The following is a 14,798-nucleotide window of genomic DNA, read 5'->3' as shown; positions in this document are numbered from 1 at the left end:
GTGGCAGCTCTCCTGCTCCAGCAGCAGAGCTGAGTCATCTCAACCCGGCCTGCAAAGCTCAAATAGTTACTGTGTGGCCCTTTGGAGGCGGAGTTTGCCAAGCCCTGTCCTAGGGCCATGGAAAACATTAGCATCAGCTAGTTTGTTGGTCATCTTGCTGAGCCAGTGAGCCTCTCCTGGGGCCGGGGTGGTGTAAGAACTTGGGACGAGTGGGAGAGAAAGTCACGATCATCTAGGTGCTAGGAACGTAGAATCGTGAGCAAAACTCCGGCCTCTGCTAAGCACTGGGCGAGGGCGCCTGTGGCCTGGGTGGTGCGGGAAGCTTTAAGCAACGAGAAACAGCTGGCCGTGTGGCCCCTCTGGGGTTGGAGCATTTCAGGTACAGGGAACAGCAAGTGTGCTGTGGGAACAGACAGCGTGGCTGAGCAGAGGAAACCACGGAGACAGGGCACCAGCAATTTCAAAACTCCATGTTTTTCTTCAAGAGTAAATTTTTTTTTTTTTTAAGTCAGCATTTTCAGCTTTACGGGCCACGTGGTCTCTGCTGCAGCCCCCCCCCCCCCCCCCCAGCCCTGCCCCTGTCGCGCGAAAGGAGCCATCTATGATACGTAGGCGCGGCTGTATTCTAATAAAACCTTATTTATAAAAGCAGCTGCTGGTCCTCGGGCCATAGTTTGCCGAACCCTCCTATAGATGGTGGGAACGGGGGTCACCGGGCCCGGGGGTCGTTGGCGAGGAAGTCAAGGCGCAGCGAGGGCCTTCGGGCTCCGCAGCCAGGGTGCCTGACGTGTGACCGTGCCTGCCACCCACAGCTCTCCCCAAAGCCCCGGGGACGCCTGTGGTGACTGAGAACACAGCCACCAGCATCACCATCACGTGGGACTCCGGCAATCCAGACCCCGTGTCCTACTATGTCATCGAATATAAATCCAAGAGCCAAGACGGGCCATACCAGATCAAGGAGGACATCACCACGACGCGCTACAGCATCGGGGGCCTGAGCCCCAACTCGGAGTACGAGATCTGGGTGTCGGCCGTCAACTCCATCGGCCAGGGCCCCCCCAGTGAGTCGGTGGTCACCCGCACGGGCGAACAGGCCCCGGCCAGCGCCCCGCGGAACGTGCAGGCCCGCATGCTGAGCGCCACCACCATGATCATCCAGTGGGAAGAGCCCGTGGAGCCCAACGGCCTGATCCGGGGCTACCGGATCTATTACACCATGGAGCCCGAGCACCCCGTGGGCAACTGGCAGAAACACAACGTGGATGACAGTCTGCTGACCACCGTGGGCAGCCTCCTGGAGGACGAGACCTACACTGTGCGTGTGCTGGCCTTCACCTCCGTGGGCGACGGGCCCCTCTCGGACCCCATCCAGGTCAAGACGCAGCAGGGAGGTGAGGGGCCTGGGGGAGGCGTGGCCTCCGCGGGGGTGGGGGTGGGGCGTCCAGGTGTCTGGGGCCCCAGCTGTCCGCGGGTTTCTGGTCCTTTCCTTACGGGCTCAGGTTTCAGGACCTCAAGTCCAGAAAGACCCAGCAGCTGTCCAAGTGCAGGGACGGGAGCGTTGGAACTGCCGTTACAGAGCGGACACAGGACGAGGGGCCGTGTTTCGAAACGTCCCCACGATTTCTCTGCCATTTAATGTAGGGGAAGCAAAGAGAGCATCGGCGTGATTTGAAAAGGAGGGTTTTTTTGGTTCGTTTTTGTTTTTGTGTTTGAGGTTTTTTTTTTCCCCCACTGGAAGCAGAGAGGGTGGGGAAATTGAAATTGTCAGTTAGGGAGCTCCTGGGAAAACAAGAGAAGTAACAGTGGAGAACATTCCAGAAGCATCCAGAACACGATCGAGAGCAGCCTTTCCTTCGGGGCGGTGCTGAGCATCACGGGGCCCTTTTTGGGAGCCTGGGGACACCTGGCGGGTTGGGCACCCTATGGAGTGGACCCTTCCCCAGTCACACACCCTCCCCCCCCCCCCCCCCCCCCGTTTCCCCTCCTCCCCTCTCCCCTCCCTGCAGTGCCCGGCCAGCCCATGAACTTCAGGGCGGAGGCCAAGTCGGAGACGAGCATCGGGCTGTCATGGAGCCCCCCACGGCAGGAGAGCATCATCAAATACGAGCTCCTGTTCCGGGAAGGCGACCACGGCAGAGAGGTACTGGGCACCGGCGGGAGGGGGGGCCGGGCGGGGCGCCCGCGGGTCTCGCTGACTCGATGTCTCTCTTCCTCCGCTCTCGCCCCGCCCCCCGCCTCCGTGGATGCCGCTGCGTCCCTCTTCCTCCTCCTTCCCTCTGCCCTACTTTCTGCTCTGCTCTCTGATTCATCGATGTCTCTGTTCCTCGGTCTCTGCTCGCCTTGTGTCTCTTTCACGATCTCCGTGTCTCTGTCTCTTTGTCTCCACCCGCCACGGCCCCCAGGTGGGGAGGACCTTCGACCCGGCCACAGCGTTCGTGGTGGATGACCTCAAGCCCAACACGGAGTACGCCTTCCGCCTGGCAGCGCGGTCTCCGCAGGGTCTGGGCGCCTTCACCTCCGTGGTGCGACAGCGCACACTCCAGTCCAGTAGGTGTCTCGCGGACCCCGCCCTTCTCTGCGGGGCCCCGCCCCCACCGCACACGCTGACCTTGGCCGGGACGCCGCAGCGGGTGGGGGGGGCGCCTGGCCTCGCGCGTGCGCCCCCACGCGGCGCCGGCGGTTGCCGCAGGCCCCGCTGTGTCCATCGCCCTGGGGGACGAGGTTCACCCCTAGGTCGGGGGCCGCTGCCCACTGCACCTCTCTCTCCTCCTCCCGCCCTGCGCCTGGGGCCCCCGGAACGGCCGCACTGTGCTCTGGAGGGCCGTGTGAGGCTGTCCCCGCTCACACCCCGTCGTTCCCGGAGAGCCCGGCGCACAGAGACCAGACGCCTCCCCAGATGGCCCTGCCCCCCAGACCAGGCCCCCCATTGCCAGGGGCAGGAGCAGGAGGGCAGGGGGTGCGGGCTCCAGGAGCTCTTGAGTCCCCGGAGCTCTTTGCCGTGGTCGCCTTTTGGCCAGAACTCTGCAGCGGGCAGCTGGCTCTGGGCCCCGCTGGGGTCCCTGCCTCCGCCCTCCTGGCCTGCTCGGAGCTCAGGGCCTGGACAGGCCCCAGATCCCGCTGTCCGTCTGCCTCCCCTTCTCCCTCTGCCCCTCCTCCGCGCTCACCCTCGCCCGCCGTGGCCTCCGCCGCCGTGGCCCTCCTCCCCTCCCCTCCCCTCCCCCTTCTCAGTCAGTCGCAGAGCACCAACCCAGGCCTTGTTCCGGAAGCAGCCTCGGTGTCCAGACCTTCCAGTCCCCTCCCCCGGGTGTGTGCACACGGGGTCACGGGTCAGTCGCGGGTGACAGCAGCTTGGGTCTGGGGGTCCGAGCCGCTGCGGACCAGGGGCCTCGGAGACGCGGCACCCCTGCCCCCCTCCCCTCCCCGGCCCCCTTCCCTCCTCCCCCCTCCCGCGTGCCGAGCCGAGAGCTCCGCAGCTCACAGGCGTCTGGGCGTGTTTGTGCGTGAGGCGATCAGTGAGGGTGTCCTGTGGCTTGGGCGGCCACGTGAGAGACCGGCACAGGTGCCACGAAGGTGAGTACGCGCTGGTCTCAAGCAGGTTCACAAAAACGGCCCACCCTGCGTGCCCCCCGGCCTGTGCCCCGCATACCCCAGCAGCTCTGGGCTGCAGAGGGTCCACGGTCCCCCCCAAATTTTCCGCCACGCCTGCCCCGGAAATGGGGGCCCGGGAGCTACCTCCCACCGGAGCCTGTCTGTGGGTCCGTCACCCCCGCCCCCCCAAGACATCACGCAGGTTGGGCTGGATTGTGAAGGAGGCGGCCTCCGTGGTCGTCAGGAAAGCGGCTTTGGCCCAGCCACGCGAAACTCTGGGGCGGCCCAGGACAGAGAGCAGGGGAGAAGGGGCTCCCCACTTCTCCCCCCGAGGCGGGTGGGGCCCGAGAGAGCTGACAGCGAGACTCAGGGCCAGGCATGTCCCCCCCGGGGACTGCAGGCTTCTTAGGCTGAACTCAAGGGTAGGTGGAGGCCAGACCGCTCAGCAGTGGGTCTCCCCACACCGTCTCACCTTCCCGCCTCGTCGGCGCCAGTCCGGAACCACAGCGTGCCCACACTGGGGGCCTGCTTGCGTCCGGAGACCCACCCAGAGCTCGGTCTGGCCTTGTAGCTCGGCACTCCGCCACTCCCTCCCTCGTAAGAAAGTCTTATAAGTTAGCAGTTGAAGAGCGGAAGGTAGGTAACCAGACTGGGAGTTTTTTCTGGAAGGCGTCTTTCTTTCTTTTATTATGGTTTTTCTCATCATCATCACCATCACCGTTGTTTCTTATTTTGTTATGGTTTTGGTTTTATTTTTCCTCCCCCCCCTTCTCAGCGAATCCATTCCTTCCGGCACATCCCTTGGTTGGTTTTTCCACTCCTGCCTGATTCCCCCAGGCACTTTTGGTTGGGGTGGCTGGTCAAGAAATGGGGGAGAGGGCCCCAAGTATGATATCGGAGGAAGGAACCCTGGTATTTCACTTTAAGTGGGCCCGGAGGGTCATTTTAGTTGACCCTGGAGTGGCGTCTGAGACGTCTCGTAGCCTGATGTCTTTGAGGACGTCTCTCATCACTGGGTAGCCCCGCCACGGGGTGTGCACGTCACGAGTACCCTGTAAACACGTGCTCAGTGAACAAATAGGGTTGCCATGATGGTAGGGTTCTATATGCCTTGCCGTGAAGCAAAGCCAGTGACCTCTCTGGGCCTCCCTCTAGGCAAGGAGAATTCTGGAGTCGTGGGCAGTTTAGGTAGGGTGGCTCCAGCCGTCCTCAACTGGCCTGAGCGGATAAGGACACAGGCTGAGGTCCGAATCCCCGTCCTCAAGTCAAGACAGCCCCTGGGCAACAGCCGAGCCCCGGTTCAAATACCGGCTCTCACCACATGCCCTTGGGAAGGCAGCCTGCTGGTTTGGGGCCTCAGTTTCCTCATCTATAAAGTGGGAGGTGATCTGTGAAAGGCACCCCGGGTAGGTGTGGTCTGGCAGCCAGGAGATAAAAAAGTGATTATAGAAAAGCAGGCAGATGGGCTTTGACACCCGTTTCCCCACCTGGAGCATGGCCTGAGGCTGGAGGGGTGATCGCTCCAGCCACTTAGTGTCTTAAGAATTGAATGGCTAATCAGGGGGGCACATTTTGAGCATAAAGGGCTTAGGGTGTGCCGTGTCCAGAAGACGCACGGACCGTGAGGTCTAACGTCGGTAACAGCCTTAAGCCCAGTCTCGTAGCAGATACGCCACAGGTGGGGACTTAGTGTTATTCCAGAAAGCCTGTAACACACACAGTAGGTGCTTAATATGTGGGAATTATCACTGTTACTTAGCAAAGCCCTTAGCACACTGCCTGGCACACAATAGGTGCTTCATAAGTGCTCTCTTAAACCTAAACACAGATCGGTGTGGTGTGAGGCCCCTAATTGGCACTCACCAGATGGAAGCTGCTAGTCATTTGCGACAAGCTTACCCTGGTGTCCCCTGCACAGTAGGAACCCCAGACACGGGGCCTATGATCGTTGTTCCGTGAAGCCTCTGGAGAATGCCTGGCATACAGTAAGTGCTCGATAAGTGGCACTTTCTTCAAAGAGGCTGGCCTTGCTCTGGGCGCATATGCTCAGATAGGAACCGTTGTCAGTCTGACAGGACCTAGCATGGGGTTTGGGGTCCGCAGGTTCTGCTCAAAACGTGAAGTCGTTACCTGCAGAACCTTTGACACTGTGTGCACACAGGAGGTACTCCAGAAGGAAAAACTGCTCCGATTTATGTATAAGGCCCTTAGCACAGCACTTGGCACACAGTAGGTGCTTAATAAGTGAGAACTATTCATGTTCTACAAGGCCCGGAATACAGTGCCTTATACATCGTAGGTGTTTAGTAGCTAGGAACTCTTGCTGTGCTTTTCAGTGAAGCCTCCAGCCCAGTGCCTGGCACGTAGTAGGTACCATTATGTGGGGACTAGTACTGTTATCTGATGGAGCCCTGAGCCCGGTGCCTGGCGCATAGTGGGTACTCATTACGTGGGGACTAGTACTGTTATCCGATGAAGCTCCCAGCCTGGTGCCTGGCACGTAGTAGGTGCTCATTATGTGGGGACTAGTACTGTTACCCGATAAAGTCCCCAGCTCGGTGCCTGGCACGTAGTAGGTGCTCAGTATGTGGGGACTAGTACTGTTTTCTGATGAAGCCCCCAGCCCGGTGCCTGGCACATAGTAGGTACTTGTTATGTGGGGACTAGTACTGTTACCTGATGTAGCCCCCAGCCCAGTGCCTGGCACGTAGTAGGTACTCAGTATGTGGGGACTAGTACTGTTAATCTGATGAAGCCCCCAGCCCGGTGCCGGGCACGTAGTAGGTACTCAGTATGTGGGGACTAGTACTGTTTTCTGATAAAGTCCCCAGCCCAGTTCCTGCCACGTAGTAGGTATTCATTATGTGGGGACTAGTACTGTTATCTGATAAAGTCCCCAGCCCGGTGCCTGGCACGTACTAGGTGCTCATTATGTGGGGACTAATACTGTTATCCGATGAAGCCCCCAGCCCGGTGCCTGGCGTGTAATAGGTACTCATTATGTGGGGACTACTACTGTTTTCTGATAAAGTCCCCAGCCCGGTGCCTGGCACGTAGTAGGTGCTCATTATGTGGGGACTAATACTGTTATCCGATGAAGCCCCCAGCCCGGTGCCTGGCGTGTAATAGGTACTCATTATGTGGGGACTACTACTGTTTTCTGATAAAGTCCCCAGCCCGGTGCCTGGCACGTAGTAGGTACTCAGTATGTGGGGACTAGTACTGTTAATCTGATGAAGCCCCCAGCCCGGTGCCGGGCACGTAGTAGGTGCTCATTATGTGGGGACTAGTACTGTTAATCTGGTGAAGCCCCCAGCCCGGTGCCTGGCACGTAGTAGGTGCTCATTATGTGGGGACTAGTACTGTTTTCTGGTAAAGTCCCCAGCCCTGTGCCTGGCACGTAGTAGGTGCTCATTATGTGGGGACTAGTACTGTTAATCTGATGAAGCCCCCAGCCCGGTGCCTGGCACGTAGTAGGTGCTCAGTATGTGGGGACTAGTACTGTTTTCTGATAAAGTCCCCAGCCCGGTGCCTGGCACGTAGTAGGTGCTCATTATGTGGGGACTAGTACTATTATCCGATGAAGCCCCCAGCCCGGTGCCTGGCACGTAGTAGGTGCTCAGTATGTGGGGACTAGAACTGTTACCTGATGAAGCCCCCAGCCCAGTGCCTGGCACGTAGTAGGTGCTTAGTATGGGGGACTAGTACTGTTATCTGATAAAGTCCCCAGCCCGGTGCCTGGCCCGTAGTAGGTACTCATTATGTGGGGACTAGTACTGTTTTCTGATGAAGCCCTCAGCCTGGTGCCTGGCGCGTAGTAGGTACTCATTATGTGGGCACTAGTACTGTTATAAAGTCCCCAGCCCAGTGCCTGGCACGTAGTAGGTACTCATTATGTAGGGACTAGTACTGTTAATCTGATGAAGCCCCAAGCCCGGTGCGTGGCACGTAGTAGGTGCTCATTATGTGGGGACTAGTACTGTTCTCTGATGAAGCCCCCAGCCTGGTGCCTGGCATGTAGTAGGTGCTTAGTATGTGGGGACTAGTACCGTTTTCTGATAAAGTCCCCAGCCCAGTGCCTGGCACGTAGTAGGTGCTCAGTATGTGGGGACTAGTACTGTTATCTGATGAAGCCCTCAGCCCGGTGCCTGGCGCATAGTAGGTACTCATTATGTGGGCACTAGTACTGTTATAAAGTCCCCAGCCCAGTGCCTGGCACGTAGTAGGTACTCATTATGTGGGGACTAGTACTGTTAATCTGATGAAGCCCCAAGCCCGGTACGTGGCACGTAGTAGGTGCTCATTATGTGGGGACTAGTACTGTTTTCTGATGAAGCCCCAGCCCGGTGCCTGGCACGTAGTAGGTGCTTAGTAGGTGGGGACTAGTACTGTTTTCTGATAAAGTCCCCAGCCCAGTGCCTGGCACGTAGTAGGTGCTCAGTATGTGGGGACTAGTACTGTTATCTGATGAAGCCCCCAGCCCGGTGCCTGGTGCATAGTAGGTACTCATTATGTGGGCAGTAGTACTGTTATAAAGCCCCCAGCCCGGTGCCTCGCATGCAGTAGGTGCCACATAATGGTCTATTTTTATGTTTAGAGAGTGATTAGGATGCCCAGCCCATAGTAGGTGCCGAGTAAGTAAGACCTGCCGTTGATCTGTGAAGGACTTCGTGTGGTGCCAGGTACACAGTAGGGGCTCCACGCAGAAGAGCTGTCATCCGTCACGACCTTGGCATGCAGTAGTTGCCTAATTTGGGCTGTGCTCCCTGTGAGGCCCTGAGCCTGGTGTCCGGCTAGCAGGCACTCGTGCTATTAGTCTCGAGAGCTCTCGGCATGCTCACTGGCACACAGTAGGTGCTCAAGACGTAGGCGCTGTTTTGTCTTCAGTGAGGCCGAGAGGGCGGTCCTAGTGGAAGCCAGCCCTTGGGTGGCCTCCGGAGCCCCCGATTCAGACCGGTGTCCACCACGTAGGTGTCTTTGCCGTTAACCTACGATGCTCTTTAAAAAAAAAAAAAAAAAAACCAGCTTTTTTTTTTAAACTTATTTTGAGAGCTAGCAGCAGGGGGCAGAGACAGAGAATCCCAAGCGGCCTCTGCACGGTCAGCGCAGAGCCTGCCGCGAGGCTCAAACCCACGAACTGTGAGACTGTGACCTGAGCCCAAGTCCAGAATCGGATGCTTAAGCGACTGAGCTACCCAGGTGCCCCAAACCTTTGAAGCCCTTCACACTGCCTAGCACACAGTAGGTGCCCAACAGAGGGGACTCGTCCTGCTTTTCCACTGACAGTGCTATTCCCCTGGCGCACAGTAGGGTTTCGCTAAGTACCATCTACCTTTATCCTGTGACGCCCTTGGCCCGGTGCTTGGCGCAGAGCAGGTGTCCAATAAATAGATGCTTCTACCGCCATCCCGTGCCGCCCTGGCACCTGCCCCGTGTATGACGGGTGCTTCGCGACCGGGGCTTTTCGCGCACACCTAGCCACGCACGCGCGCACACACACGCGTCCCCCGGGGACGGTGGCCGCCCCCTCCCCAGGGCCGCCTGCGTGCCGGGCGGGTGCAGTGCTGAGCGCAGCGTTCTTGGCCAGCCCTCCCGGCCCCTCCCCTCCCCCCACCCGTCCATCTCACCTTTGGTTGACACCCGCTTCTTTTGGGTTCGACTTCTCTTTGGTTTAGTTCTGTTTTGTTTGTTATCATCTTCTGTTTTATTTTCTCTTTCCCATCTTTTGTTTCCCCGCCCCCCTCCCCCCGCCCATCCCGCCTCCCCTCCCCGCCCCCACGTTCTCCCCCCTCCAATAGAACCGTCAGCCCCCCCTCAAGACGTTAAATGCGTCAGCACGCGCTCCACGGCCATTTTGGTAAGTTGGCGCCCACCGCCGCCGGAAACGCACAACGGGGCCCTGGTGAGCTATAGCGTCCGCTACCGACCGCTGGGCTCAGAGGATCCGCAACCCAAGGAGGTGAACGGCATTCCCCCGACCGCCACTCAGATCCTGCTGGAGGCGCTGGACAAGTGGACGGAGTATCGCATCACGACGGTCGCTCACACAGAGGTGGGACCAGGGCCCGAGAGCTCGCCCGTGGTCATCCGCACCGACGAGGACGGTGAGCACCCACCCCGGCCCACCCCCCTCCGCCTGGGCGCCTTCCGCCTCTGCAGAACCGGGGCTGGCTGGTGGTCGGAAGGTAGAAGCCACAGTGTTGAGGGGGAGACGGGAGCCCGGGAGCCGTCCCAAGGAATGCCGGGCTCCTTGCTCCTGGGATCGTCCGTCCCAGGCCCTTCCGGGCAGTATTTTCTCCCCGAGCCCCGTGCCTGGGAAGTGGAGTGTGGCAGCCCTGCATTTTGGTCCGGTGCTGGAAAAGCCTGGAAGCGGTGCTTGCTCACAGCGAGCTCACGATGCTCCCTGACCCCCGGAAGCCTAGCTTTTAGGCTCCGGGGATGAGCCGATAAGATCGGCGGTTCCCTCCCTCGGGCTGAGCCGTCCCCGCGGGCAAGTGGGTCGGCTGTGGCGTGCCGGTGATGCGGCCGGCTCCTGGGGCACGGCCACCGATCTGTAGCCACGGCCGACCCTCGTGGTGCAAACGTTCCTGCCGTGGCCGACTTCTGGCTAGAAAGTTCAGAGCTGCGGGGTGGGGTGAGGCTCCGGTCTGGGGTCCGCCGGTAGAAGCCGGGGCGCGGGGAGACCTGAAGCAAACTGCCAGCCCAGAAAGACGGCAGCTCCTGGGCGTCGGGAGTCCGGCTTGCCTTCCCGGCCCTGGCCTGCCTGAAAGGTGGGGCCCGCAGCCTCCCCCCCCCCCCCCAATCAGGTGGGGAGGGCTCTCGTGTGGGGCTAGCCGCATACTGGTTGGCACGGGAACGGGCAGCCGGACTGCCTGGGTTCGGGCCCCGGCTTTGCCTCTTCCTCACCCTGCGATCGAGGCCCCAGTTCCCATCTGTAAAATGGGAGTAAGAGCCCCTGCCTCGAAGGGTCCTGTTAGGATGGACGAGGCAGTGTGGGTAAAGCCCGGGGAACGGAGCGTGCGGGGCCCGCTCGAGTCGCGTGGCCCTGGGCAGGGGGCTTAGGCTCGGGGGGGGGGGGGGGGGTGCCCTCGGCTGCCCACCTGTAAGTGGGGCACACGCCCTCCCCCGTTGGTGGTGAGCGCTCAGACCATCCCAGCTAACCGGCAGCCACTTGGCTCCCTGGCACGGGGCAGCGGTGCTGCCCGGGGCAGGGCCGGGCGCCCCAGTAACGGCCCTGCCCGCCCCTCCCCTGCCCCCGCCAGTGCCCAGCGCGCCGCCGCGGAAGGTGGAGGCGGAGGCGCTCAACGCCACGGCCATCCGCGTGCTGTGGCGCTCGCCCGCGCCCGGCCGGCAGCACGGCCAGATCCGCGGCTACCAGGTCCACTACGTACGCATGGAGGGCGCCGAGGCCCGCGGGCCGCCGCGCATCAAGGACGTCATGCTGGCCGATGCTCAGGTGGGCGGGGCGCCGGGGCAGGCGGGGCGCCGGGTGGGCGGGGCGGCCCCCAGACCCTGCCTTCCTGCCTTCTCGCTGCTGCTTCTCTCTCTGTCTCTGGCCACCTGCTCACCTACTCCTCTCTCCCCTGCCGCCGCCTCCCACGCTCAGTGGGAGACAGATGACACAGCCGAATATGTAAGTAGCACCCCTGCTCGGCCATTGCTGTGTTCTCCCGCGGGCCGTGCAGTGACGTGACCCCGTCCCCACCTCCCCTCCCCTGCACTTCCCTGGTAAGAGGGTCTTCCCCCCCTGGGCCCCAGATGCCTACTGGTTACCTCTTGGAGCTGGCAGCCTCGGTTTTGAAGTCAGGCAAATGGGCACGGGAACCCCGCAGGGGTCCCGGACGCAGGGCACAGGACGTGACCCACAGGTTACATATGTCAGCCCTCTTACCTGGATGGCCCCTAGGACCGGGCTCACACTGCTCTTTCCCCTGCCCGTCCAGCCCGCAGCGCTGCTCCCTGTGGCTCGAGCTGTTCCTGCAGCCCCGACCCACCCCTGCACCCCACAGCCTCCCCGTTTGGACCCAGGCCTGGCAGTTCCGGACTGGGCCTCTCTCTCCAACCCAGCCTGACCCTTTTATCACCCTTCCCGGCCTTCTCTGACCCCGAAGTTTCTCTCTGTGGCCAAAGCGTCCACTTGATCGGGGCCCTTGAGTGGCCAGAGGGTCAGTGGGCCCAGGGCAGGAAAGGAGGCCTGCAGTACCCTTTCCACCCCTCCGGGCTTTCTCAGGAGGCCCTGGGCCGGTTGGCATTGCTATGCCTCCTCTCCTCCGTCTGTCTTTCTAGAAGCCCTGACACGGAGGCGCGGGCTCTCAGGAGAGCCCCAAGCCTGATGTTCAATCGATACCCGTCCACCCCCCCAAGGAAGGGAGGGGCGGGGAGTTCCCACCAGGGTTTTGGCCCAGCCCCTCCCACGCACCAAGACCCCGGGAGGGGCTGAACGTGCGGCCCAGGGGCAGGAGACCCTCTGTCCGTGCATCCCTGTCCCCCTCCCCGTGCCCCTGACCCGGGGCCGCCCCACAGCTCCCTGGCATGCTGGACCGTGTCTGTGGGTGTGCATGCGTGGGGACGTGGGCACGCGTGCAGCTGCCTGAGGGTGGACGCAGATACGTGTGCGGGTCGGAGGGCTCCGACGTTTGCCAGAGAAGCATTTACCGAGCACCTACTGTATGTAGATCCTGTGTAGCCAGGAGCTGCTGCAGGTGTGGAGGTGACCGAGACCGACCTGAGCCCGCCCCCCTGGGGGTCACAGTCCAGTGCAGGAGAGGGCCGTGAATACACTTGACCCTTGAACAACGCGGGTTTGGACTGTGGAGGCTCGCTTTTATGCAGAATTTGGGTTTTTTGTTTTGTTTTTGGGTTACGTGTTTTTGGGTTTTTTTGGTTTTTTTTTTTTTTTTTGTGGACACATTACAGCGCCATAAATGTATTTTGTTTCTCTCAGATCTCCTGTCTCTTCTTTAAGTGCTTTATTCTAAGAAAACAGTGTAGAACGGGGCACCTGAGTGGCTCAGTCGGTTAAGCATCCGACTTCAGCTCAGGTCACGATCTCACCGTTTGTGGGTTCGAGCCCCGCGTCGGGCTCTGTGCTGTCAGTGCAGAGCCTGCTTGGGATTCTCTCTCTCTCTCTCCCCCCCTCTCTCTCCCTCTCTCCCTGGCCCTCCCCTGCTTGTACACACTCGCTCTCGCTCAAAATAGATAAACTTTAAAAGAAAAAAACACACAAGACGTGTGAAATCGAGTATGTTACCTGTAAGCATTTTTCTAGTCAACGGGAGGCTAATCGTAGTCGAGTTTTGGGGGAGTCAGAAGTTGCGTGCAGATTTTTGGCTGCACGGGGCGGGGGGGGGGGGGTCAGCGCCCCTCCCCATGTTGTCCAAGGGTCAACGGTATTCGTCTAGTTACAAGTCTGGCTGGGGCGGGGTATTGGCGGTGATACAGAGGTTTACTTATCAGCTCTCGGGGGCGGGGCGGGGGGGGTGGACAGGCCTGATTTGTAGCTTGTCCCCACTTCTGTGACGTAAATACGGCCCCACTGTGTCACTTTCAGGCTCCCTATGAGACGCGGGTGCCTCATCAACCTGTAGTCCCTCTGCCCCAGGGAGGTGGGGGGAGGGTGGGTGCTCGCAGGCGCCCTCTGGTGGCCGCTGCGGGGCCGGGGCCGGGACGTGGGGGCGGCAAGGGTGGGAGCCCCGGGTGACCGCGCCCGTCCAGGTGGAAGACGAAGGGGTGTCAGGCCGCGTGTGCCCGTTTGAGCACGGACGTGTGACGTGTTGGGGGGTGTGCATGCGCTCGGATGCACGCCTCTGCCCGCGGACCGGGCCCCCCGCCTGCCTTGCTTGACCCCGGCCTGGGGGGTGGGGGGGATGGGCAGGGCTGCTCTCCGCCCCGACTGTGTCGCCGACCCCTCCCCGTCCCTGCCCGCAGGAGATGGTCATCACAAACCTGCAGCCCGAGACCGCCTACTCCATCACGGTAGCCGCCTACACCATGAAAGGCGACGGTGCTCGCAGCAAACCCAAGGTGGTGGTGACCAAGGGAGCAGGTGCGAGACCCCTGCGCGGGCCCCCCGTGCCACAGCCTCGGTCCAGGGTTCCCTCCGGGCACCCCCAGCACCCCCGTGCTGCCCCCGTCACAGCGGCGATGGCCCCGAGTGGGTTGTGGTTGAAAGTTACCGCGCCCATCGTCCCCGCTGCCCGCGACGCCTCTTCTCCGTGCAGCCCTGCCTCCGTTTCCCCCTCCGGCCCCTCCAGGCCGCTACCACCTGTCCCGAGGGACTGTTTTTACCCCAGCCAAAGCTGAGGAGGGAGAGGCAGCCGCGTAAGGGGAGAGGGTTCTGGGCGGATGGCACAGCCTGGGCAAAGGTGCGGGGTGGAGAACAAGTTGCTTGTGTTTCAGGAGTGACGGGTCCTGAGGCCTCCCCGACGCGTCCTGCACCAGGCACCCCTTCCCCAGCGACCCTCCCTCTGCCCACATGGCCTGATGTTCCAGGCCCGCGGGACACAACCCCTCCCCACGCTCCTGCCAATCCTTGCCCATGCGGTTCCCTCCGTCCGCCTAGTCTCTGTATCCTTCTGTGTCCAGCACCCTCGTTACCCCTTCCAAGCAGCCTCCCCTGATTGTTTCCTCTTCTCTCAGGGACGTGGCATCACAGAACCCACTACACATGCTGTGGCTGCTCAGAGCACAGTTCCCAAAAGGTCCTGATAAGTCCTGCAGGGAAGAAGCCTGGTTTTATTGAAGATTGTTAAAGTTTATTTGTTTATTTTGAGAGAGACAGAGACAGCGCAAGCGGGAGAAGGGGAGAGGGAGAGGGAGAGAGAGAGAATCCCAAGCAGGGTCCCCGCGGCCAGCTGCGGGAGCCCGACGCGGGGCTCCGACCCACAAACCGTGAGATCATGACCTGAGCCGAAACCAAGAGTCAGATGCTTAACCTCCTGAGCCAGCCAGGCACCTCAGGGTTGGTTTTCTTTGTAGAGCATCTCTCCCACAGGGCTTGGCAGGACCTTGGCACGTTGCTTGCGAGAACCATGGGGCAAGGGCAGGGTCGTGGACGTTGCTGTGTCCCATGGGTGTTAATCCTGTGTCAGCTAGAGGCAAGGGGCAGATCAGTGAGGCACAAGGTGACTGGCTTCCTAACGAAAAGAAAAGATAAGCGTCCGAGGGCCTCTTCTGACACCTGTAGATGTTTTCCCGCATCAGGTCCC

General features: G+C 60.7%; 1 protein-coding gene across 1 annotated transcript in view; it reads left to right on the top strand.

Annotated features, from left to right (window-relative positions):
* Window positions 1–14,798, top strand: part of PTPRS (protein tyrosine phosphatase receptor type S) — a 92,629-nt gene that overhangs the window by 63,803 nt on the left and 14,028 nt on the right. The window contains 7 exon segments of the mRNA XM_047842608.1: window positions 813–1,394; window positions 2,010–2,143; window positions 2,406–2,550; window positions 9,390–9,448; window positions 9,581–9,695; window positions 10,854–11,047; window positions 13,519–13,636. Coding sequence (XP_047698564.1) covers window positions 813–1,394; window positions 2,010–2,143; window positions 2,406–2,550; window positions 9,390–9,448; window positions 9,581–9,695; window positions 10,854–11,047; window positions 13,519–13,636 — 1,347 coding nt within the window.

Source organism: Prionailurus viverrinus, chromosome A2 (genome assembly GCF_022837055.1).
Source record: "Prionailurus viverrinus isolate Anna chromosome A2, UM_Priviv_1.0, whole genome shotgun sequence".
NCBI classification, from domain to species: domain Eukaryota; kingdom Metazoa; phylum Chordata; class Mammalia; order Carnivora; family Felidae; genus Prionailurus; species Prionailurus viverrinus.
This window is presented reverse-complemented; position numbering and strand designations above follow the sequence as displayed.